General features: G+C 63.1%; 1 protein-coding gene across 1 annotated transcript in view; it reads right to left on the reverse strand.

Annotated features, from left to right (window-relative positions):
* LOC132380592 (contactin-5-like) overlaps positions 1-22,493 on the reverse strand; it is a 166,904-nt gene that overhangs the window by 23,221 nt on the left and 121,190 nt on the right. The window contains 3 exon segments of the mRNA XM_059949513.1: positions 1,851-2,000; positions 10,572-10,730; positions 12,608-12,728. Of these exon segments, the coding sequence (XP_059805496.1) occupies positions 1,851-2,000; positions 10,572-10,730; positions 12,608-12,728 (430 nt within the window).

Consider the following 22,493-nt stretch of genomic DNA (forward strand, 5'->3'; position numbering starts at 1 on the left):
GAGGTACTGACCCGACACAAACACCCACACACACACACACAGACAGATCAGGGTGGGGGAGGTACTGACCCGACACAAACACCCACACACACAGACAGATCAGGGTGGGGGAGGTACTGACCCAACACAAACACCCACACACACACACACAGACAGATCAGGGTGGGGGAGGTACTGACCCGACACAAACACCCACACACACACACAGACAGATCAGGGTGGGGGAGGTACTGACCCGACACAAACACCCACACACACAGACAGAGCAGGGTGGGGGAGGTACTGACCCGACACAAACACCCACACACACACACACAGACAGATCAGGGTGGGGGAGGTACTGACCCGACACAAACACCCACACACACACACAGACAGAGCAGGGTGGGGGAGGTACTCACCCCACACAAACACCCACACACACACAGACAGATCAGGGTGGGGGAGGTACTGACCCGACACAAACACCCACACACACACACACACACACACAGATCAGGGTGGGGGAGGTACTGACCCGACACAAACACCCACACACACACACAGACAGATCAGGGTGGGGGAGGTACTGACCCGACACAAACACCCACACACACACAGACAGATCAGGGTGGGGGAGGTACTGACCCGACACAAACACCCACACACACACCCACACCCACACACACACAGACAGATCAGGGTGGGGGAGGTACTGACCTGACACAAACACCCACACACGCACACAGACAGATCAGGGTGGGGGAGGTACTGACCTGACACAAACACCCACACACACACACAGACAGATCAGGGTGGGGGAGGTACTGACCCGACACAAACACCCACACACACAGACACAGACAGATCAGGGTGGGGGAGGTACTGACCCGACACAAACACCCACACACACACACACACACACACAGATCAGGGTGGGGGAGGTACTGACCAGACACAAACACCCACACACACAGACACAGACAGATCAGGGTGGGGGAGGTACTGACCCGACACAAACACCCACACACACAGACACAGACAGATCAGGGTGGGGGAGGTACTGACCCGACACAAACACCCACACACACACACACACACAGATCAGGGTGGGGGAGGTACTGACCAGACACAAACACCCACACACACACACACAGACAGATCAGGGTGGGGGAGGTACTGACCCGACACAAACACACACACACACACACACGCAGACAGACACACACAGACAGATCAGGGTGGGGGAGGTACTGACCCGACACAAACACCCACACACACACAGACAGACACACACAGACAGATCAGGGTGGGGGAGGTACTGACCCGACACAAACACCCACACACACACACAGACAGATCAGGGTGGGGGAGGTACTGACCCGACACAAACACCCACACACACACACACAGACAGAGCAGGGTGGGGCAGGTACTGACCCGACACAAACACCCACACACACAGACAGAGAGAACAGGGTGGGGGAGGTACCAATGGTGCAAATACCCACTCACAGACAGACAGACAGATTGGGGTGGGATGGGGAGGTACTGACTTGACACAAACACCCACACACAGACAGACGGGGAGGGGGAGCAGATCACGGTGAGAGTGGGGCAGGAACACAGATCTGGCGCAGACACCCCACACTGAATGACGGAGAGGGGTTCACACGGGGGGGCCGACACGGGGAGAGGGAGAAGGGGGAAGGTTGGCGAGAGGGGTGGATGGGAGGGTGAGGCGGAACAGAAGTTGTGAGGGAGAAGAGGAGAGGGTTGTACGGTGGGGTGGATGAGAGGGAAGAGGTGTGGATGTGAGGGGAGATGGTGATGGTGAGGCGAACACAGATTTGGTATCCCCCATTGCTTACCTGCTTCCTGCGTGCGGACTACACGGGAGGGGACACTGGGATCGCCCGTCCCAATGACATTGGTCGCAACCACTCGGAATTCGTAGTCGACCCAGGGGTGGAGGGCAGTGGCTATGGCTGACTCCAGCTCTCCGGTAATGGTCTCCGGCACTGTCCACACACACACACACACACAGGTATACAGAGAGAGACACGGACATAGAGACAGACACAGTTAGAGACGCACATCCAGAGACACAGAGACAAAACAAGGTGTTACACCCAGTGCTACTGAATGCCAGCTCACTCCCAAAACCCACCAGCACCCTCACCCACACCCATACCCTCACCTTTCCGTGTGCCAACGGGCACTCCCCACCCATTGGTTTCTGTCCAAGATACCAGCCTCTCCCAAAGAGCATCGCCCACCCACTACTTTGGGAACCCTCCTGCATCCCGTTTGCCCAGAATGTCCACCCCATCCTTCTGGCCCATGCCTGATCTCCCAATCACACCATCCCTCCATTCCTGTCAACGGACCAAACCCAGAACCACACCTTCACCCCTCAGCTGCCAAATCTCCACTCCCATGTGACAGGGAAAGGGAGAAGAGGTGGAGGAAGGGAGGGGAGGGTGAGGGAGGTACAGAGGGGAGGGGGAAGGATGGAGAAAGGAAGCATTAGAGGGGAGAGAGGTGGGAGCAGAAGAGGGGGAGGAGAGTTAGAGCGGAGCAAAGGGGGGATTAGGGGGAATGCAGAGAGAGGGAGGAAGAGAAGGGGACAGTGATTGGGGGAAGTGAATTGAGGTGCAAGGGTTGGGCAGAGCTCGGGAGATTGTGGGTTAGAGGGTTTGAAGGGGTTGGGCAGGGTTTGGGAGATTGTGGGTTAGAGGGTTTGAAGGGGACGGGCAGGGTTTGGGAGATTGTGGGTTAGAGGGTTTGAAGGGGTTGGGCAGGGTTTGGGAGATTGTGGGTTAGAGGGTTTGAAGGGGTTGGGCAGAGCTCGGGAGATTGTGGGTTAGAGGGTTTGAAGGGGACGGGCAGGGTTTGGGAGATTGTGGGTTAGAGGGTTTGAAGGGGATGGGCAGGGCTCAGGAGATTGTGGGTTAGAGGGCTTGAAGGGGATGGGCAGGGTTTGGGAGATTGTGGGTTAGAGGGTTTGAAGGGGACGGGCAGGGTTTGGGAGATTGTGGGTTAGAGGGTTTGAAGGGGATGGGCAGGGCTCGGGAGATTGTGGGTTAGAGGGTTTGAAGGGGTTGGGCAGGGCTCGGGAGATTGTGGGTTAGAGGGTTTGAAGGGGTTGGGCAGGGCTCGGGAGATTGTGGGTTAGAGGGTTTGAAGGGGTTGGGCAGGGCTCGGGAGATTGTGGGTTAGAGGGTTTGAAGGGGTTGGGCAGGGCTCGGGAGATTGTGGGTTAGAGGGTTTGAAGGGGACGGGCAGGGTTTGGGAGATTGTGGGTTAGAGGGTTTGAAGGGGATGGGCAGGGCTCGGGAGATTGTGGGTTAGAGGGTTTGAAGGGGTTGGGCAGGGTTTGGGAGATTGTGGGTTAGAGGGTTTGAAGGGGTTGGGCAGGGTTTGGGAGATTGTGGGTTAGAGGGTTTGAAGGGGTTGGGCAGGGTTTGGGAGATTGTGGGTTAGAGGGTTTGAAGGGGACGGGCAGGGTTTGGGAGATTGTGGGTTAGAGGGTTTGAAGGGGATGGGAAGGGCTCGGGAGATTGTGGGTTAGAGGGTTTGAAGGGGTTGGGCAGAGCTCGGGAGATTGTGGGTTAGAGGGTTTGAAGGGGTTGGGCAAGGTTTGGGAGATTGTGGGTTAGAGGGTTTGAAGGGGATGGCAGGGTTTGGGAGATTGTGGGTTAGAGGGTTTGAAGGGGTTGGGCAGGGTTTGGGAGATTGTGGGTTAGAGGGTTTGAAGGGGACGGGCAGGGTTTGGGAGATTGTGGGTTAGAGGGTTTGAAGGGGATGGGCAGGGCTCGGGAGATTGTGGGTTAGAGGGTTTGAAGGGGACGGGCAGGGTTTGGGAGATTGTGGGTTAGAGGGTTTGAAGGGGTTGGGCAGGGCTCGGGAGATTGTGGGTTAGAGGGTTTGAAGGGGATGGGCAGGGTTTGGGAGATTGTGGGTTAGAGGGCTTGAAGGGGATGGGCAGGGCTCGGGAGATTGTGGGTTAGAGGGTTTGAAGGGGATGGGCAGGGCTCGGGAGATTGTGGGTTAGAGGGTTTGAAGGGGTTGGGCAGAGCTCGGGAGATTGTGGGTTAGAGGGTTTGAAGGGGTTGGGCAAGGTTTGGGAGATTGTGGGTTAGAGGGTTTGAAGGGGTTGGGCAGGGTTTGGGAGATTGTGGGATAGAGGGTTTGAAGGGGATGGGCAGGGTTTGGGAGATTGTGGGTTAGAGGGTTTGAAGGGGTTGGGCAGGGTTTGGGAGATTGTGGGTTAGAGGGTTTGAAGGGGTTGGGCAGGGCTCAGGAGATTGTGGGTTAGAGGGTTTGAAGGGGTTGGGCAGGGTTTGGGAGATTGTGGGTTAGAGGGTTTGAAGGGGTTGGGCAGGGCTCGGGAGATTGTGGGTTAGAGGGTTTGAAGGGGTTGGGCAGGGCTCGGGAGATTGTGGGTTAGAGGGTTTGAAGGGGTTGGGCAGGGTTTGGGAGATTGTGGGTTAGAGGGTTTGAAGGGGACGGGCAGGGTTTGGGAGATTGTGGGTTAGAGGGTTTGAAGGGGTTGGGCAGGGCTCGGGAGATTGTGGGTTAGAGGGTTTGAAGGGGACGGGCAGGGTTTGGGAGATTGTGGGTTAGAGGGTTTGAAGGGGACGGGCAGGGTTTGGGAGATTGTGGGTTAGAGGGTTTGAAGGGGTTGGGCAGGGCTCGGGAGATTGTGGGTTAGAGGGTTTGACGTGGTTGGGCAGGGTTTGGGAGATTGTGGGTTAGAGGGTTTGAAGGGGTTGGGCAGGGCTCGGGAGATTGTGGGTTAGAGGGTTTGAAGGGGTTGGGCAGGGCTCGGGAGATTGTGGGTTAGAGGGTTTGAAGGGGTTGGGCAGGGCTCGGGAGATTGTGGGTAGAGGGTTTGAAGGGGTTGGGCAGGGTTTGGGAGATTGTGGGTTAGAGGGTTTGAAGGGGATGGGCAGGGCTCGGGAGATTGTGGGTTAGAGGGTTTGAAGGGGTTGGTCAGGGTTTGGGAGATTGTGGGTTAGAGGGTTTGAAGGGGTTGGGCAGGGCTTGGGAGATTGTGGGTTAGAGGGTTTGAAGGGGTTGGGCAGGGCTTGGGAGATTGTGGGTTAGAGGGTTTGAAGGGGTTGGTCAGGGTTTGGGAGATTGTGGGTTAGAGGGTTTGAAGGGCATGGGCAGGGTTTGGGAGATTGTGGGTTAGACGGTTTGAAGGGGTTGGGCAGGGTTTGGGAGATTGTGGGTTAGAGGGTTTGAAGGGGTTGGGCAGGGTTTGGGAGATTGTGGGTTAGAGGGTTTGAAGGGGTTGGGCAGGGCTCGGGAGATTGTGGGTTAGAGGGTTTGAAGGGGTTGGGCAGGGCTCGGGAGATTGTGGGTTAGAGGGTTTGAAGGGGTTGGGCAGGGCTCGGGGGATTGTGGGTTAGAGGGTTTGAAGGGGTTGGGCAGGGCTCGGGAGATTGTGGGTTAGAGGGTTTGAAGGGGACGGGCAGGGTTTGGGAGATTGTGGGTTAGAGGGTTTGAAGGGGATGGGCAGGGTTTGGGAGATTGTGGGTTAGAGGGTTTGAAGGGGATGGGCAGGGTTTGGGAGATTGTGGGTTAGAGGGTTTGAAGGGGTTGGGCAGGGTTTGGGAGATTGTGGGTTAGAGGGTTTGAAGGGGACGGGCAGGGTTTGGGAGATTGTGGGTTAGAGGGTTTGAAGGGGATGGGCAGGGCTCGGGAGATTGTGGGTTAGAGGGTTTGAAGGGGACGGGCAGGGTTTGGGAGATTGTGGGTTAGAGGGTTTGAAGGGGTTGGGCAGGGCTCGGGAGATTGTGGGTTAGAGGGTTTGAAGGGGATGGGCAGGGTTTGGGAGATTGTGGGTTAGAGGGCTTGAAGGGGATGGGCAGGGCTCGGGAGATTGTGGGTTAGAGGGTTTGAAGGGGATGGGCAGGGCTCGGGAGATTGTGGGTTAGAGGGTTTGAAGGGGTTGGGCAGAGCTCGGGAGATTGTGGGTTAGAGGGTTTGAAGGGGTTGGGCAAGGTTTGGGAGATTGTGGGTTAGAGGGTTTGAAGGGGTTGGGCAGGGTTTGGGAGATTGTGGGTTAGAGGGTTTGAAGGGGATGGGCAGGGTTTGGGAGATTGTGGGTTAGAGGGTTTGAAGGGGTTGGGCAGGGTTTGGGAGATTGTGGGTTAGAGGGTTTGAAGGGGTTGGGCAGGGCTCAGGAGATTGTGGGTTAGAGGGTTTGAAGGGGTTGGGCAGGGTTTGGGAGATTGTGGGTTAGAGGGTTTGAAGGGGTTGGGCAGGGCTCGGGAGATTGTGGGTTAGAGGGTTTGAAGGGGTTGGGCAGGGCTCGGGAGATTGTGGGTTAGAGGGTTTGAAGGGGTTGGGCAGGGTTTGGGAGATTGTGGGTTAGAGGGTTTGAAGGGGACGGGCAGGGTTTGGGAGATTGTGGGTTAGAGGGTTTGAAGGGGTTGGGCAGGGCTCGGGAGATTGTGGGTTAGAGGGTTTGAAGGGGACGGGCAGGGTTTGGGAGATTGTGGGTTAGAGGGTTTGAAGGGGACGGGCAGGGTTTGGGAGATTGTGGGTTAGAGGGTTTGAAGGGGTTGGGCAGGGCTCGGGAGATTGTGGGTTAGAGGGTTTGACGTGGTTGGGCAGGGTTTGGGAGATTGTGGGTTAGAGGGTTTGAAGGGGTTGGGCAGGGCTCGGGAGATTGTGGGTTAGAGGGTTTGAAGGGGATGGGCAGGGCTCGGGAGATTGTGGGTTAGAGGGTTTGAAGGGGTTGGGCAGGGCTCGGGAGATTGTGGGTAGAGGGTTTGAAGGGGTTGGGCAGGGTTTGGGAGATTGTGGGTTAGAGGGTTTGAAGGGGTTGGGCAGGGCTCGGGAGATTGTGGGTTAGAGGGTTTGAAGGGGTTGGGCAGGGCTCGGGAGATTGTGGGTTAGAGGGTTTGAAGTGGTTGGGCAGGTTTTGGGAGATTGTGGGTTAGAGGGTTTGAAGGGGTTGGGCAGGGTTTGGGAGATTGTGGGTTAGAGGGTTTGAAGGGGATGGGCAGGGCTCGGGAGATTGTGGGTTAGAGGGTTTGAAGGGGATGGGCAGGGCTCGGGAGATTGTGGGTTAGAGGGTTTGAAGGGGTTGGGCAGGGTTTGGGAGATTGTGGGTTAGAGGGTTTGAAGGGGTTGGGCAGGGCTCGGGAGATTGTGGGTTAGAGGGTTTGAAGGGGATGGGCAGGGTTTGGGAGATTGTGGGTTAGAGGGTTTGAAGGGGTTGGGCAGGGCTCGGGAGATTGTGGGTTAGAGGGTTTGAAGGGGTTGGGCAGGGTTTGGGAGATTGTGGGTTAGAGGGTTTGAAGGGGTTGGGCAGGGCTCGGGAGATTGTGGGTTAGAGGGTTTGAAGGGGTTGGGCAGAGCTCGGGAGATTGTGGGTTAGAGGGTTTGACGTGGTTGGGCAGGGTTTGGGAGATTGTGGGTTAGAGGGTTTGAAGGGGTTGGGCAGGGCTCGGGAGATTGTGGGTTAGAGGGTTTGAAGGGGACGGGCAGGGTTTGGGAGATTGTGGGTTAGAGGGTTTGAAGGGGTTGGGCAGGGCTCGGGAGATTGTGGGTTAGAGGGTTTGAAAGGGTTGGGCAGGGTTTGGGAGATTGTGGGTTAGAGGGTTTGAAGGGGTTGGGCAGGGCTCGGGAGATTGTGGGTTAGAGGGTTTGAAGGGGTTGGGCAGGGCTCGGGAGATTGTGGGTTAGAGGGTTTGAAGGGGTTGGGCAGGGTTTGGGAGATTGTGGGTTAGAGGGTTTGAAGGGGTTGGGCAGGGCTCGGGAGATTGTGGGTTAGAGGGTTTGAAGGGGTTGGGCAGGGCTCGGGAGATTGTGGGTTAGAGGGTTTGAAGGGGATGGGCAGGGCTCGGGAGATTGTGGGTTAGAGGGTTTGAAGGGAACGGGCAGGGCTCGGGAGATTGTGGGTTAGAGGGTTTGAAGGGGACGGGCAGGGCTCGGGAGATTGTGGGTTAGAGGGTTTGAAGGGGATGGGCAGGGTTTGGGAGATTGTGGGTTAGAGGGTTTGAAGGGGATGGGCAGGGTTTGGGAGATTGTGGGTTAGAGGGTTTGAAGGGGATGGGCAGGGCTCGGGAGATTGTGGGTTAGAGGGTTTGAAGGGGTTGGGCAGGGTTTGGGAGATTGTGGGTTAGAGGGTTTGAAGGGGTTGGGCAGGGTGGATGATGGGGTGAGGGAGGAGTTAGCGGGGTTGGAGTGGAGGGTGGAATTGATGGGATTGGGGTTGGAGTGGAGGGTGAGGTTAGAGAGATTAGAGTGAAATGTGGAGTTAGTGGGGTTGAAGGGGAGGGCAGTATAGTAGATTTGGAGTGGAGGGTGGAGTTAGCAGGGTTGGAGTTGGTGGGATTGGAATGGAGGGTGGGGTGAAGTTAGTGAGGTTATTGGAGGGTGGAGTTTGCAGGGTTGAAGGGGAGGGTGGAATAGTGGAGGGGAGGGTGGAATTAGCAGGGTTGGAGGGGAGGGTGGAGTTAGCGGGGTTGGAGGGGAGGGTGGAGTTAGCGGGGTTGGAGGGTTGGGTGGAGTTAGCGGGGTTAGAGGGGAGGGTGGAGTTAGCGGGGTTGGAGGGGAGGGTGGAGTTAGTGGATTTGGAGGGGAGGGTGGAGTTAGCAGGGTTAGAGGGGAGGGTGGAGTTAGCGGGGTTGGAGGGAAGGGTGGAGTTAGCAGGGTTGGAGGGGAGGGTGGAGTTAGCGGGGTTGGAGGGGAGGGTGGAGTTAGAGGGGTTAGAGGGAAGGGTGGAGTTAGCGGGGTTAGAGGGGAGGGTGGAGTTAGCGGGGTTGGAGGGAAGGGTGGAGTTAGCTGGGTTGGAGGGGAGGGTGGAGTTAGCGGGGTTGGAGGGGAGGGTGGAGTTAGCGGGGTTGGAGGGGAGGGTGGAGTTAGCGGGGTTAGAGGGGAGGGTGGAGTTAGCGGGGTTGGAGGGGAGGGTGGAGTTAGCGGGGTTGGAGGGGAGGGTGGAGTTAGCGGGGTTAGAGGGGAGGGTGGAGTTAGCGGGGTTGGAGGGGAGGGTGGAGTTAGCGGGGTTGGAGGAGAGGGTGGAGTTAGCGGGGTTGGAGGGGAGGGTGGAGTTAGCAGGATTAGAGGGGAGGGTGGAGTTAGCGGGGTTGGAGGGGTGGGTGGAGTTAGCGGGGTTGGAGGGGAGGGTGGAGTTAGCGGGGTTGGATGGGAGGGTGGAGTTAGCGGGGTTGGAGGGGAGGGTGGAGTTAGCAGGGTTAGAGGGGTGGGTGGAGTTAGCGGGGTTGGAGGGGAGGGTGGAGTTAGCGGGGTTGGAGGGGAGGGCGGAGTTAGCGGGGTTGGAGGGGAGGGTGGAGTTAGCAGGGTTGGAGGGGAGGGTGGAGTTAGCGGGGTTGGAGGGGAGGGTTGAGTTAGCGGGGTTAGAGGGGAGGGTGGAGTTAGCGGGGTTGGAGGGGAGAGTGGAGTTAGCGGGGTTAGAGGGGAGGGTGGAGTTAGCGTGGTTGGAGGGGAGGGTGGAGTTAGCGGGGTTGGAGGGGAGAGTGGAGTTAGCGGGGTTAGAGGGGAGGGTGGAGTTAGCGGGGTTGGAGGTGAGGGAGGATTTAGCGGGGTTGGAGGGGAGGGTGGAGTTAGCGGGGTTGGAGGGGAGGGTGGAGTTAGCGGGGTTAGAGGGGTGGGTGGAGTTAGCAGGGTTGGAGGGGAGGGTGGAGTTAGCTGGGTTGGAGGGGAGGGTGGAGTTAGCGGGGTTGGAGGGGAGGGTTGAGTTAGCGGGGTTAGAGGGGAGGGTGGAGTTAGCGGGGTTGGAGGGGAGGGTGGAGTTAGCGGGGTTGGAGGGGAGAGTGGAGTTAGCGGGGTTAGAGGGGAGGGTGGAGTTTGTGTGGTTAGTGGGGAGGGTGGTGTTAGCGGGGTTAGAGGGGAGGGTGGAGTTAGCGGGGTTGGAGGGGAGAGTGGAGTTAGCGGGGTTGGAGGGGAGGGTGGAGTTAGCGGGGTTGGAGGTGTGGGTGGAGTTAGCGGGGTTGGAGGGGAGGGTGGAGTTAGCGGGGTTAGAGGGGTGGGTGGAGTTAGCGGGGTTGGAGGGGAGGGTGGAGTTAGCGGGGTTGGAGGGGAGGGTGAAGTTAGCGGGGTTAGAGGGGAGGGTGGAGTTACCGGGGTTAGAGGGGAGGGTGGTGTTAGCGGGGTTAGAGGGGAGGGTGGAGTTAGCGGGGTTAGAGGGGAGGGTGGAGTTAGCGGGGTTGGAGGGGAGGGTGGAGTTAGCGGGGTTGGAGGGGAGGGTGGAGTTAGCGGGGTTGGAGGGGAGGGTGGAGTTAGCGGGGTTGGAGGGGAGGGTGGAGTTAGCGGGGTTGGAGGGGAGGGTGGAGTTAGCGGGGTTAGAGGGGAGGGTGGAGTTAGCGGGGTTGGAGGGGAGGGTGGAGTTAGCGGGGTTGGAGGGGAGGGTGGAGTTAGCGGGGTTGGAGGGGAGGGTGGAGTTAGCGGGGTTGGAGGGGTGGGTGGAGTTAGCGGGGTTGGAGGGGAGGGTGGAGTTAGCGGGGTTGGAGGGGAGGGTGGAGTTAGCGGGGTTGGAGGGGAGGGTGGAGTTAGCGGGGTTGAACGAGAGAGTGTGTCTGGTGGGGAAGCGTGGTCCCACATGCGGTTACCAGTCCTCAGCGTCTGCCAGCCCAGTGAGAAGGGGGTGCGGGCCTGCACGCTGTAGTGGGTGATGGGGCTGTGGTTATCCTGTGCTCTGCCCCAGGATAGCGTGGCGCTGCTGGCTGATACCTCCTCCACAATCACAACGCCGGGTGTTCCCGGCGGACCTGAGGGCAGAGAGGATGAGAGGGAGGATCAGTGCCCACTGCTGGCCCTCTCCCCCAGACCCATCCATCCGAGGAGAAACCTACTTCACTCCACCCTCCCAACCCTCAGATCACATGCAGGAACAACACTGGAGCAGGCCCTTCAGCCCACCATCTCCATACTGACTGCAATGCCAATCCCATCTCTGTTGATTTCAAATCCCTGTTTATTCATTTGTCTGTCTAACAGCCTCTATTGAATCCGTCTCCAGCACCAGTCCAGGAAACCCGTTCCAGACACCCACCACTCTGCATAAAATAAAATATGCCCCTGTCAATAATTCATAAACTTCTCCCACCCCACCTTCATTCTAAACCTCAGTTTGATGTTTTTCACCCTGGGGAAAAAGTCTTTGACTCTCCACATTGTCCATGCAGATGCTTCTGGTATTAGACATTCCAACCATGAGCTGCAGCCTCCACTGAGTCACAGACAGATTTAGCGATTTTTCATTGTCTATAGGTCCATAAGGGTGTCGGGGTGGAGATACGTCTCTACCAAAGGAGGTGTAAGGAGCTCCTTCCCTTCGCGAGCCTGCAGGTCACCCTCGGGCAAGGTGTAGCCCCTGCTTAGCCCCCCGATCAGGGTCACGTGAAGCCGTGGGAGCAGGGATCATATCACAAGTCCTGGTTATGTGATAACTGACACCAGGCAGATAATCTCCGAAGAGTGTTGATAATGGCCGGTCACCCATATTAAGTAAAGACACTGCCCAGAAGAAGGCAATTGCAAACCACTTCTGTAGAAAAATTTCCCAAGAACAATCATGGTCATGGAAACACCATGATCACCCACGTCACCACGACATGGCTGATAATTAACAAGCGATAGGCTCATAAAGATGGTTTTGGAGACAAGGGAGTTAGGGGTCAGGTTAGGGTTTTAGGGGGGAATTAGAGGTCAGGCCTCAATACAGGTCTCCGCTCCTCAATCAAAGACCAGCGGACTGCAGAGAGTAGGCGAGGGCCCTTTCAGCTCAGCAAGTTGGAGGCCGGTTCCCGAGGCAGAGTTCCAGGGGGATAGGAGTTCCAGAATTCAAGGCCGAGTGTTCAGTGATCGGCGAATCGAGGCCCAGAGGTCGAATCAGGTGTCTGAGACTTGAGGCCCGAAGGCCGGAGCCCTGAGTCTGTGAATCTCTGCAAGTCCTGTGGGGCAGTCGAAGGCCCAGTGTTTATGATCCTGACTCTGAGTCTGCTGGAGGGTGGAGGCTCCATGGGGGAGGGGAGGAAAGGGCTCGTTTTGATGTTGTTTGGTCACTTGTGTTCTGCTGAGCGTTACGAGGAGGCTGTGTTGGCGCTGGACCCTGGCGGGCTGCCCCTCAGCACACCCAAGGCACATTGGTCGTTAATGCAGACAGCACGTCGCACTCCATATTTCAATGTGATTAATAAATTAGACGCCTGATTCTTGAAAAAGACTGACTGTCTAAAATAACCAAGCACGTCCTCTTGTATTCGACATTTTGACCCTGGGCAGAAAGATGCTGGCTGTCGACCCTGTTAATGCCTCTCAGAATCCTATAAGCCTCTGTCAGATCTCCCCTCAGACTTGTCTGCTCCAGACAAAACAACCCAAGCCTGTCCAGTCTTGCCTTCGAGTCCATTCACTCCAACGCACTCCACTCCACTCCAATGCACCCTCTCCAAAGACTCCACACCCTTCCGGGGCAACCAGAACTGCCCGCTGTATTCCGAGTGCAGATCCGAAGAGCCTGTTAAGTGCTGAGACCCACTGATCCCTCTGGAACGCCATTGCCCTCCAGTCAGAATACCACCCTCTGCCAGTGCCTGCCCTTCCCCAGTGGGGTGCCCCACCCTGCCCCAAAGGAGGAGCTCACCCCGCACCAGGAGCTGGCTGGCGTCCGAGGCGGAATCGGCCGGGGTCTCGGCTCGGCAGCTGTACCTTCCGGCATGTCGGAGCTGAACGTCGCGGATCATCAGGTCAGCGGAGGGGGGCTGCTGCTCGAGAGAAGGCAGGGTCAGTGTGGGAGAGGCAACCAGGAGGAGGGGGAGGGATGGGCAAGTGAGGAAAGGGGTGGCAAGGAGAGGGACTGGAGAGAAGAGGGCGGTAAGGAGAGCAGGGGCAGAAAGAGGAGGGTGGCGAGGGGAGGATCGGTCCAGGAATGTGGCGAGCAGAGGGAAGGGGGAACAGAGGGTTTGGCAAGACTGGGTGATGGCTGGGGGGGGCGTGAGGACAAAGCACCTCACTGGAAGGGGCTGAGAGGAGGGAATACGACACTGGGGGAGGGGCCGAGAGGAGGGAGTGCCACACTGGGGGAGGGGCGAGAGGGGGGAGTGCCACACTGGGGGGAGGGGCCGAGAGGAGGGAGTGCCACACTGGGAGAGGGGCCGAGAGGAGGGAGTGTCACACTGGGGGAGGGGCCGAGAGGAGGGAGTGCCACACTGGGGGAGGGGCCGAGAGGAGGGAGTGCCACACTGGGAGAGGGGCCGAGAGGAGGGAGTGCCACACTGGGAGAGGGGCCGAGAGGGGGGGGTGACACACTGGGGGAGGGGCCGAGAGGGGGGGGTGACACACTGGGGGAGGGGCCGAGAGGAGGGAGTGCCACACTGGGAGAGGGGCCGAGAGGGGGGGTGACACACTGGGGGAGGGGCCGAGAGGAGGTAGTACCACACTGGGGGAGGGGCCGTGAGGAGGTAGTACCACGCTGGGGGAGGGGCCGAGAGGAGGGAGTGTCACACTGGGGGAGGGGCCGAGAGGAGGGAGTGCCACACTGGGGGAGGGGCCGAGAGAAGGGAGTACCACACTGGGGAAGGGCAGAGAGGAGGGAGTGCCACACTGGGGGAGAGGGGCCGAGAGGAGGGAGTACCACACAGGGGGAGGGGCCGAGAGGGGGGACTGACACACTGGGGGAGGGGCCGAGGAGGGTGCCACACTGGGGGAGGGTCCGAGAGGAGGGAGTGTCACACTGGGGGAGAGGGCGAGAGAGGGAGTGTCACACTGGGGGAGGGGCCGAGAGGAGGGAGTACCACACTGGGAGAGGGGCCGAGAGGAGGGAGTGCCACACTGGGGGAGGGGCCGAGAGGAGGGAGTACCACACTGGGGGAGGGGCCGAGAGGGGGTAGTGCCACACTGGGGGAGGGGCCGAGAGGAGGGAGTGCCACACTGGGGGAGGGGCCGAGAGGAGGGAGTGCCACACTGGGGGAGGGCCGAGAGGAGGGAGTGTTACACTGGGGGAGGGGCCGAGAGGAGGGGAGTGCCACACTGGGAGAGGGGCCGAGAGGAGGGAGTGCCACACTGGGGGAGGGGCCGAGAGGAGGGAGTGTCACACTGGGGGAGGGGCCGAGAGGGGGGAGTACCACACTGGGGGAGGGGCCGAGAGAACGGAGTGTCACACTGGGAGAGGGGCCGAGAGGAGGGAGTGTTACACTGGGGGAGGGGCCGAGAGGAGGGAGTGTCACACTGGGGGAGGGGCCGAGAGGGGGGAGTGTCACACTGGGGGAGGGGCCGAGAGGAGGGAGTACCACACTGGGGGAGGGGCCGAGAGGAGGGAGTGCCACACTGGGGGAGGGGCTGAGGAGGGAGTGTCACACTGGGGGAGGGGCCGAGAGGAGGGAGGGCCACACTGGGGGAGGGGCCGAGAGGAGGGAGTGCCACACTGGGGGAGGGGCCGAGAGGAGGGAGTGTCACACTGGGGGAGGGGCCGAGAGGAGGGAGTGCCACACTGGGGGAGGGGCCGAGAGGAGGGAGTGCCACACTGGGGGAGGGGCCGAGAGGTGGGAGTGCCACACTGGGGGAGGGGCCGAGAGGGGGGAGTGCCACACTGGGGGAGGGGCCGAGAGGGGGGAGTACCACACTGGGAGAGGGGCCGAGAGGATGGAGTACCACACTGGGAGAGGGGCCGAGAGGAGGGAGTACCACACTGGGGGAGGGCCGAGAGGAGGGAGTGCCACACTGGGGGAGGGGGCCGAGGGAGTGTCACACTGGGAGAGGGGCCGAGAGGAGGGAGTGTCACACTGGGAGAGGGGCCGAGAGGAGGGAGTGCCACACTGGGGGAGGGGCCGAGAGGGGGTAGTGTCACACTGGGAGAGGGGCCGAGAGGAGGGAGTGTCACACTGGGAGAGGGGCCGAGAGGGGGGAGTGCCACACTGGGGGAGGGGCCGAGAGGGGGTAGTGTCACACTGGGAGAGGGGCCGAGAGGAGGTAGTGCCACAATGGGGGAGGGGCCGAGAGGAGGGAGTGCCACACTGGGGGAGGGGCCGAGAGGAGGGAGTGCCACACTGGGGGAGGGGCCGAGGGAGTGTCACACTGGGAGAGGGGCCGAGAGGAGGGAGTACCACACTGGGGGAGGGGCCGAAAGGAGGGAGTGTCACACTGGGGGAGGGGCCGAGAGGGGGGAGTACCACACTGGGAGAGGGGCCGAGAGGAGGGAGTGTCACACTGGGGGAGGGGCCGAGAGGAGGGAGTGCCACACTGGGAGAGGGGCCGAGAGGAGGGAGTGTCACACTGGGAGAGGGGCCGAGAGGAGGTAGTGCCACAATGGGGGAGGGGCGAGAGGAGGGAGTGCCACACTGGGGGAGGGGCCGAGAGGAGGGAGTGCCACACTGGGGGAGGGGCCGAGGGAGTGTCACACTGGGAGAGGGGCCGAGAGGAGGGAGTACCACACTGGGGGAGGGGCCGAGAGGAGGGAGTACCACACTGGGGAGAGGCCGAGAGGGGGGAGTGTCACACTGGGGGAGGGGCCGAGAGGAGGGAGTACCACACTGGGAGAGGGGCCGAAAGGAGGGAGGGGCCGAGAGGAGGGAGTACCACACTGGGGGAGGGGCCGAGAGGAGGGAGTGCCACACTGGGGGAGGGCCGAGAGGAGGGAGTGCCACACTGGGGGAGGGCCGAGAGGAGGGAGTGCCACACTGGGGGAGGGGCCGAGAGGAGGGAGTGTCACACTGGGGGAGGGGCCGAGAGGAGGGAGTACCACACTGGGGGAGGGGCCGAGAGGAGGGAGTGTCACACTGGGGGAGGGCCGAGAGGAGGGAGTGTCACACTGGGAGAGGGGCCGAGAGGGGGAGTGCCACACTGGGGGAGGGGCCGAGAGGAGGGAGTGCCACACTGGGGGAGGGGCCGAGAGGAGGGAGTGCCACACTGGGGGAGGGGCCGAGAGGAGGGAGTGTCACACTGGGAGAGGGGCCGAGAGGGGGAGTGCCACACTGGGGGAGGGGCCGAGAGGAGGGAGTGTCACACTGGGGGAGGGGCCGAGAGGGGGTAGTGCCACACTGGGAGAGGGGCCGAGAGGGGGGAGTGCCACACTGGGGGAGGGGCCGAGAGGAGGGAGTGCCACACTGGGGGAGGGGCCGAGAGGGGGGAGTACCACACTGGGGGAGGGGCCGAGAGGGGGGAGTGCCACACTGGGAGAGGGGCCGAGAGGAGGGAGTGCCACACTGGGAGAGGGGCCGAGAGGGGGGGGTGACACACTGGGGGAGGGGCCGAGGGGGGGGGGGTGACACACTGGGGGAGGGGCCGAGAGGAGGGAGTGCCACACTGGGAGAGGGGCCGAGAGGGGGGGTGACACACTGGGGGAGGGGCCGAGAGGAGGTAGTACCACACTGGGGGAGGGGCCGTGAGGAGGTAGTACCACGCTGGGGGAGGGGCCGAGAGGAGGGGAGTGCCACACTGGGGGAGGGGCCGAGAGGAAGGAGTACCACACTGGGGGAGAGGCCGAGAGGAGGGAGTGCTACACTGGGGGAGGGGCCGAGAGGAGGGAGTGCGACACTGGGGGAGGGGCCGAGAGGAGGGAGTGCCACACTGGGGGAGGGGCCGAGAGGAGGGAGTACCACACTGGGGGAGGGCCGAGAGGAGGGAGTGTCACACTGGGGGAGGGGCCGAAAGGGGGGTCTGACACACTGGTGGAGGGGCCGAGAGGAGGGAGTGTCACACTGGGGAGGGGCCGAGAGGAGGGAGTGTCACACTGGGGGAGGGGCCGAGAGGAGGGAGTGTCACACTGGGGGAGGGGCCGAGAGGAGGGAGTGTCACACTGGGGGAGGGGCCGAGAGAAGGGAGTGTCACACTGGGGGAGGGGCCGAGAGAAGGGAGTGTCACACTGGGGGAGGGGCCGAGAGGGGGTAGTGCCACACTGGGAGAGGGGCCGAGAGGGGGGAGTGCCACACTGGGGGAGGGGCCGAGAGGAGGGAGTGCCACACTGGGGGAGGGGCCGAGAGGGGGGAGTACCACACTGGGGGAGGGGCCGAGAGGGGGGAGTGCCACACTGGGAGAGGGCCGAGAGGAGGGAGTGCCACACTGGGAGAGGGGCCGAGAGGGGGGGGTGACACACTGGGGGAGGGGCCGAGAGGGGGGGGTGACACACTGGGGGAGGGGCCGAGAGGAGGGAGTGCCACACTGGGAGAGGGGCCGAGAGGGGGGGGTGACACACTGGGGGAGGGGCCGAGAGGAGGTAGTACCACACTGGGGGAGGGGCCGTGAGGAGGTAGTACCACGCTGGGGGAGGGGCCGAGAGGAGGGAGTGCGACACTGGGGGAGGGGCCGAGAGGAGGGAGTGCCACACTGGGGGAGGGCCGAGAGGAGGGAGTACCACACTGGGGGAGGGGCCGAGAGGAGGGAGTGTCACACTGGGGGAGGGGCCGAAAGGGGGGTCTGACACACTGGTGGAGGGGCCGAGAGGAGGGAGTGTCACACTGGGGGAGGGGCCGAGAGGAGGGAGTGTCACACTGGGGGAGGGGCCGAGAGGAGGGAGTGTCACACTGGGGGAGGGGCCGAGAGGAGGGAGTGCCACACTGGGGGAGGGGCCGAGAGGAGGGAGTGTTACACTGGGGAGGGGCCGAGAGGAGGGAGTGCCACACTGGGAGAGGGGCCGAGAGGAGGGAGTGCCACACTGGGGGAGGGGCCGAGAGGAGGGAGTGTCACACTGGGGGAGGGGCCGAGAGGGGGGAGTACCACACTGGGGGAGGGGCCGAGAGAACGGAGTGTCACACTGGGAGAGGGGCCGAGAGGAGGGAGTGTTACACTGGGGGAGGGGCCGAGAGGAGGGAGTGTCACACTGGGGGAGGGGCCGAGAGGGGGGAGTGTCACACTGGGGGAGGGGCCGAGGAGGGAGTGCCACACTGGGGGAGGGGCCGAGAGGGGGGAGTACCACACTGGGGAAGGGCCGAGAGGAGGAGTGCCACACTGGGGGAGAGGGGGCCGAGAGGAGGGAGTGCCACACTGGGGGAGGGGCCGAGAGGAGGGAGTGTCACACTGGGGGAGGGGCCGAGAGGAGGGAGTGTCACACTGGGGGAGGGGCCGAGAGGAGGGAGTGCCACACTGGGGAGAGGGGCCGAGAGGAGGAGTGCCACTCTGGGGGAGGGGCCGAGAGGAGGGAGTGTCACACTGGGGGAGGGGCCGAGAGGAGGTAGTGTCACACGGGGGGAGGGGCCGAGAGGAGGGAGTGTCACACTGGGGGTGGGGCCGAGAGGGGGGACTGACACACTGGGGGAGGGGCCGAGGAGGGTGCCACACTGGGGGAGGGTCCGAGAGGAGGGAGTGTCACACTGGGGGAGAGGGCGAGAGAGGGAGTGTCACACTGGGGGAGGGGCCGAGAGGAGGGAGTACCACACTGGGAGAGGGGCCGAGAGGAGGGAGTGCCACACTGGGGGAGGGGCCGAGAGGAGGGAGTACCACACTGGGGAGGGGGCCGAGAGGGGGTAGTGCCACACTGGGGGAGGGGCCGAGAGGAGGGAGTGCCACACTGGGGGAGGGGCCGAGAGGAGGGAGTGCCACACTGGGGGAGGGGCCGAGAGGAGGGAGTGTTACACTGGGGGAGGGGCCGAGAGGAGGGAGTGCCACACTGGGAGAGGGGCCGAGAGGAGGGAGTGCCACACTGGGGGAGGGGCCGAGAGGAGGGAGTGTCACACTGGGGGAGGGGCCGAGAGGGGGGAGTACCACACTGGGGGAGGGGCCGAGAGAACGGAGTGTCACACTGGGAGAGGGGCCGAGAGGAGGGAGTGTTACACTGGGGGAGGGGCCGAGGAGGGAGTGCCACACTGGGGGAGGGGCCGAGAGGGGGGAGTACCACACTGGGAAGGGCCGAGAGGAGGGAGTGCCACACTGGGGGAGAGGGGCCGAGAGGAGGGAGTGCCACACTGGGGGAGGGGCCGAGAGGAGGGAGTGTCACACTGGGGGAGGGGCCGAGAGGAGGGAGTGTCACACTGGGGGAGGGGCCGAGAGGAGGGAGTGCCACACTGGGGGAGAGGGGCCGAGAGGAGGGAGTGCCACTCTGGGGGAGGGGCCGAGAGGAGGGAGTGTCACACTGGGGGAGGGGCCGAAAGGAGGGAGGGGCCGAGAGGAGGGAGTACCACACTGGGGGAGGGGCCGAGAGGAGGGAGTGCCACACTGGGGGAGGGGCCGAGAGGAGGGAGTGTTACACTGGGGGAGGGGCCGAGAGGAGGGAGTGTCACACTGGGGGAGGGGCCGAGAGGAGGGAGTGTCACACTGGGGGAGGGGCCGAGAGGAGGGAGTGCCACACTGGGGGAGGGGCCGAGAGGAGGGAGTGTTACACTGGGGGAGGGGCCGAGAGGAGGGAGTGCCACACTGGGAGAGGGGCCGAGAGGAGGGAGTGCCACACTGGGGGAGGGGCCGAGAGGAGGGAGTGTCACACTGGGGGAGGGCCGAGAGGGGGGAGTACCACACTGGGGGAGGGGCCGAGAGAACGGAGTGTCACACTGGGAGAGGGGCCGAGAGGAGGGAGTGTTACACTGGGGGAGGGGCCGAGAGGAGGGAGTGTCACACTGGGGGAGGGGCCGAGAGGAGGGAGTGTTACACTGGGGGAGGGGCCGAGAGGAGGGAGTGTTACACTGGGGGAGGGGCCGAGAGGAGGGAGTGCCACACTGGGGGAGGGCCGAGAGGAGGGAGTGCCACACTGGGGGAGTGCCGAGAGGAGGGAGTGCCACACTGGGGGAGGGGCCGAGAGGAGGGAGTGCCACACTGGGGGAGGGCCGAGAGGAGGGAGTGCCACACTGGGGGAGGGCGAGAGGAGGGGAGTGCCACACTGGGGGAGGGGCCGAGAGGAGGGAGTGTCACACTGGGGGAGGGGCCGAGAGGAGGGGAGTACCACACTGGGGGAGGGGCCGAGAGGAGGGAGTGTCACACTGGGGGAAGGGGCCGAGAGGAGGGAGTGTCACACTGGGAGAGGGGCGAGAGGGGGAGTGCCACACTGGGGGAGGGGCCGAGAGGAGGGAGTGCCACACTGGGGGAGGGGCCGAGAGGAGGGAGTGCCACACTGGGGGAGGGGCCGAGAGGAGGGAGTGTCACACTGGGAGAGGGGCCGAGAGGGGGAGTGCCACACTGGGGGGGGGCCGAGAGGAGGGAGTGTCACACTGGGGGAGGGGCCGAGAGGGGGTAGTGCCACACTGGGGGAGGGGACGAGAGGAGGGAGTGTCACACTGGGGGAGGGGCCGAGAGGAGGGAGTGTCACACTGGGGGAGGGGCCGAGAGGAGGGAGTACCACACTGGGGGAGGGGCCGAGAGGAGGGAGTGTCACACTGGGGAGGGGCCGAGAGGAGGGAGTGTCACACTGGAGAGGGGCCCGAGAGGGGGGAGTGCCACACTGGGGGAGGGGCCGAGAGGAGGGAGTGCCACACTGGGGGAGGGGCCGAGAGGAGGGAGTGCCACACTGGGGGAGGGGCCGAGAGGAGGGAGTGTCACACTGGGAGAGGGGCCGAGAGGGGGAGTGCCACACTGGGGGAGGGGCCGAGAGGAGGGAGTGTCACACTGGGGGAGGGGCCGAGAGGGGGTAGTGCCACACTGGAGAGGGGCCGAGAGGGGGGAGTGCCACACTGGGGGAGGGGCCGAGAGGAGGGAGTGCCACACTGGGGGAGGGGCCGAGAGGGGGGAGTACCACACTGGGGGAGGGCCGAGAGGGGGGAGTGCCACACTGGGAGAGGGGCCGAGAGGAGGGAGTGCCACACTGGGAGAGGGGCCGAGAGGGGGGGGGTGACACACTGGGGGAGGGGCCGAGAGGGGGGGGTGACACACTGGGGGAGGGGCCGAGAGGAGGGAGTGCCACACTGGGAGAGGGGCCGAGAGGGGGGGTGACACACTGGGGGAGGGGCCGAGAGGAGGTAGTACCACACTGGGGGAGGGGCCGTGAGGAGGTAGTACCACGCTGGGGGAGGGGCCGAGAGGAGGGAGTGCCACACTGGGGGAGGGGCCGAGAGGAAGGAGTACCACACTGGGGGAGAGGCCGAGAGGAGGGAGTGCTACACTGGGGGAGGGGCCGAGAGGAGGGAGTGCGACACTGGGGGAGGGGCCGAGAGGAGGGAGTGCCACACTGGGGGAGGGGCCGAGAGGAGGGAGTACCACACTGGGGGAGGGGCCGAGAGGAGGGAGTGTCACACTGGGGGAGGGGCCGAAAGGGGGGTCTGACACACTGGTGGAGGGGCCGAGAGGAGGGAGTGTCACACTGGGGGAGGGGCCGAGAGGAGGGAGTGTCACACTGGGGGAGGGGCCGAGAGGAGGGAGTGTCACACTGGGGGAGGGGCCGAGAGGAGGGAGTGCCACACTGGGGGAGGGGCCGAGAGAAGGGAGTGTCACACTGGGGGAGGGGCCGAGAGGGGGTAGTGCCACACTGGGAGAGGGGCCGAGAGGGGGGAGTGCCACACTGGGGGAGGGGCCGGGAGGAGGGGAGTGCCACACTGGGGGAGGGGCCGAGAGGGGGGAGTACCACACTGGGGGAGGGGCCGAGAGGGGGGAGTGCCACACTGGGAGAGGGGCCGAGAGGAGGGAGTGCCACACTGGGAGAGGGGCCGAGAGGGGGGGGTGACACACTGGGGGAGGGGCCGAGAGGGGGGAGTGACACACTGGGGGAGGGGCCGAGAGGAGGGAGTGCCACACTGGGAGAGGGGCCGAGAGGGGGGGTGACACACTGGGGGAGGGGCCGAGAGGAGGTAGTACCACACTGGGGGAGGGGCCGTGAGGAGGTAGTACCACGCTGGGGGAGGGGCCGAGAGGAGGGAGTGCCACACTGGGGGAGGGGCCGAGAGGAAGGAGTACCACACTGGGGGAGAGGCCGAGAGGAGGGAGTGCCACACTGGGGGAGGGGCCGAGAGGAGGGAGTGTTACACTGGGGGAGGGGCCGAGAGGAGGGAGTGCCACACTGGGAGAGGGGCCGAGAGGAGGGAGTGCCACACTGGGGGAGGGGCCGAGAGGAGGGAGTGTCACACTGGGGGAGGGGCCGAGAGGGGGGAGTACCACACTGGGGGAGGGGCCGAGAGAACGGAGTGTCACACTGGGAGAGGGGCCGAGAGGAGGGAGTGTTACACTGGGGGAGGGGCCGAGAGGAGGGAGTGTCACACTGGGGGAGGGGCCGAGAGGGGGGAGTGTCACACTGGGGGAGGGGCCGAGGAGGGAGTGCCACACTGGGGGAGGGGCCGAGAGGGGGGAGTACCACACTGGGGAAGGGCCGAGAGGAGGGAGTGCCACACTGGGGGAGAGGGGCCGAGAGGAGGGAGTGCCACACTGGGGGAGGGGCCGAGAGGAGGGAGTGTCACACTGGGGGAGGGGCCGAGAGGAGGGAGTGTCACACTGGGGGAGGGCCGAGAGGAGGGAGTGCCACACTGGGGGAGAGGGGCCGAGAGGAGGGAGTGCCACTCTGGGGGAGGGGCCGAGAGGAGGGAGTGTCACACTGGGGGAGGGGCCGAGAGGAGGTAGTGTCACACGGGGGGAGGGGCCGAGAGGAGGGAGTGTCACACTGGGGGTGGGGCCGAGAGGGGGGACTGACA

This window comes from Hypanus sabinus, chromosome 24, assembly GCF_030144855.1.
Source record: "Hypanus sabinus isolate sHypSab1 chromosome 24, sHypSab1.hap1, whole genome shotgun sequence".
Classification (NCBI taxonomy): domain Eukaryota; kingdom Metazoa; phylum Chordata; class Chondrichthyes; order Myliobatiformes; family Dasyatidae; genus Hypanus; species Hypanus sabinus.